Here is a 2,931-nt window from a genome sequence, read left to right as displayed (position 1 = left end):
TCAGTGTCTCAGCAATGGATGCTCTGCAGTGAATGGGTGCCGTCAGAATGAGAGTCCAAACAGCTGATAAAAACATCACAATAATCCACAAGTAATCCACAGCACTCCAGTCCATCAGTTAACATCTGGAGAAGACAAAAACTGAAACTAATCCAGCATTAAGACGCTTTTAACTAAAATACATAGAGTCCATAATCCATAATAACACTTCCTCCAGTGAAAAAGTGCATCTGCTGTTGTCTCTCACATCAAAACCCAGCCACATATTAGTTTAGAGCTGTTTAAATGCTGCTTGATCTGTGCAGATTTCTCTCCTGATTCACACCAGAACACTTTTTCACTGGAGGAAGCCTTATTATGGATTATGGACTCTTTGTTGCATCTTTGCTCAAACCAAGCTTCTGAACTGTAGTGTATCATGGATTCCACTTCTTCCAGAAACACTAAACATCCTAATGATTTTGACTTTGGACTGGTGGTGTGTGTATACAGACTGCTGGATGAATCTGAAACTGATGGTTTAATGAAGAGATTAAAGCACACATCAGTTTCGAGACGTCTGGCCTGAAGCGTGACGTCTCAAATAGAGATAAAGGAAATGAAATTCTACACAGCCAGATCTGACCATTTGATATTCGATATTGAGCTTCTCTCATCTCGTTCTCTCGCTCTTTTCATATTTCACATAAAAACGCTGTGGTTTGTGTGTTGCTGCGATATTATTCACTGATCATTATTCTTGAATTTATTAAATGTTTGATGGATGGTTTTCTGTAGTTAGTCAGATGGGTCGGATTCACCAGCGGCTCAAAGTTACTGATCTGTGAAAGAACAATAGATTATGTGTTCAGTGATGGTTATTGCTTATTATTTCTCTACAAATATCTCTCTTGTTTTGATTGATTCTTTAGCAGTATCATATGAATAACAAACCGAACTAAAAGAGTGAACTTCATTTGGTGTCCCGCATTAAGCATCAGATATACTATATTTATACAAATGTTTAATTTTTTAAATCTTTTAGGTTTTTTAAAATCCAACATTTAGTCCCAAACAGCTTTATGTAAGATCATTCTGTCTTATTTTTTATGTTATTTCAACATTTTTAACATAGATGTTCATTGATAGGTTTAATTGGATGTTTATGTAATGTTTATTGCTGTAACAATTTTACATAAATTATGGTTTTAAATGGTTTTCACACATCCCAAGTGTTGATAACAGGGTTGCAAAAAAGTTATTATAGTCAGCTAAAACCATCAAAAATTAAAAATGGTACTTGAAATAAAATGAACATAAACTGAAATAAAATATAACATTTTATATAGTAAATCTATTTCAGTGTAAACATTTCTCATTTAATTTAACGTGAAATACTAAAATAACTAAAAGTAAATCAATTATTATTAATAAATAAATAAATATATATATATAAACATTTTTAGTTGTTTTATTTTAGATTATACATATATATATATATATATATATATATATATATATGTAATTTTTTATTTATTAAGTTTTATTATATATATATATATAGAGAGAGTGAGAGAGAGAGAGAGAGACATTTAAAATAAAAATGACAAAAATACACAACAAAATTACTAAAACTTTAACTAAAATTAAAATATAAAAATAAAAACTAATTCAAAATATTAACACAAATTCCAACAGTATATCAGTCATGCTAAAATAACACTGATCTCTTATAAAATAAATGTAAAATATAGTGTGTGCTCATATAATGCTCATATAATCTTTAGTTTGGCCTCTTGCAGTGACTCCTGCTTTAGTTTGTGTGTGTTGATGCGCATTAAAGTGGTGTTTGTTTGTGGTGTGTTTTCAGGTACATGGAGGCGGATGAGCACGTGATCCAGCACTGTTTCTGTTACACATCGACGGTTCTCACCAGCACACTAGCCTTCCAGAAAGAGCAGAAACTCAAGTTTGAGTGTCAGGTGAGAGGAGGAGAAGAGCTCTTTCTGCTTCTGTACCTTTAAAGCGGACATCGCATGCCCGTTTTCCACAAGTTGGTATGATTCTTTAGGGCCTTGGTGAAATATCTGCGACATACTTTGGTTAAAATCCCTCAATGGTCGTGTAAAACAACACCTTTTTACCTGGTCAAAAACAGCTCTGTTCACAGCGAGCCGTTTCGGTGCATGTCTCTTTAAATGCTAATGAGCATTTAAAGAGACATGCACACTGCTAACACACATTTAAATGCAAACAGCATGTAAAAGTGAATTTTGTGTGAGTGATCATATTTTAATGATTTCATAGATACATAATCATCAGGGTCTTTACTGACAAGGCGAGTATATTCATTTATTCATTCATAATAGTAATTCAGAGTAATTCAGTAGTAATTCAGAACGCTTTACATAAATTAAAGAAAATAATAAAAAATAAGAAGTACTGGACTTAGACTGGGCAGAAATTTGTGCTTTGTGAATATTACAGTCCTTTAAATAAAAGCCTTCATACAGAAATTACGGCAAACCACAAAAAAACAAATGAAAACGAACACAGAAGAGAAATGGACATTATTTAGTTCATTATTTAAAATAAACTTGTTACATGATTTCCAAAGTGCTTTACATAATAGTGATTAAAAATAAACATGAAAACTTACAATAAAAAATAAGAAAGTTAAGAACTACTGGATTTAGACTTTACATTTGTGAATCCTTTTATATATAGACATTTTTTAGGGTATGAATACTTATGCAATGCACTTATTTCAGTTTTATTTTTAATAAATTTGCAAAGTTGTCAGAAATCAGTTATTTGCTTTGTCATTATGGTGTAAGGAGTATAGATTGATGTGAAAAAAGTAATTTAAAGTAGTTTAATATAAGGCAGCACACACACACACACACACACACACACTCACACTCACTCACACACACACACACACACACACTC

The 2,931-nt window shown here is 31.9% G+C and overlaps 1 protein-coding gene across 1 annotated transcript in view; it reads left to right on the top strand.

Moving 5' to 3' along the window:
* The window catches only part of pde2a (phosphodiesterase 2A), a 50,358-nt gene that overhangs the window by 32,233 nt on the left and 15,194 nt on the right, over positions 1–2,931 (top strand). Inside the window, exon 12 of the mRNA XM_016503588.1 lies at positions 1,850–1,961. Coding sequence (XP_016359074.1) covers positions 1,850–1,961 — 112 coding nt within the window. The remainder of the gene's footprint in view (positions 1–1,849; positions 1,962–2,931) is intronic.

The sequence above is a fragment of the Sinocyclocheilus anshuiensis genome, unplaced genomic scaffold (assembly GCF_001515605.1).
Source record: "Sinocyclocheilus anshuiensis isolate Anshui unplaced genomic scaffold, SAMN03320099.WGS_v1.1 scaffold2416, whole genome shotgun sequence".
Lineage (NCBI taxonomy): Eukaryota > Metazoa > Chordata > Actinopteri > Cypriniformes > Cyprinidae > Sinocyclocheilus > Sinocyclocheilus anshuiensis.
This window is presented reverse-complemented; position numbering and strand designations above follow the sequence as displayed.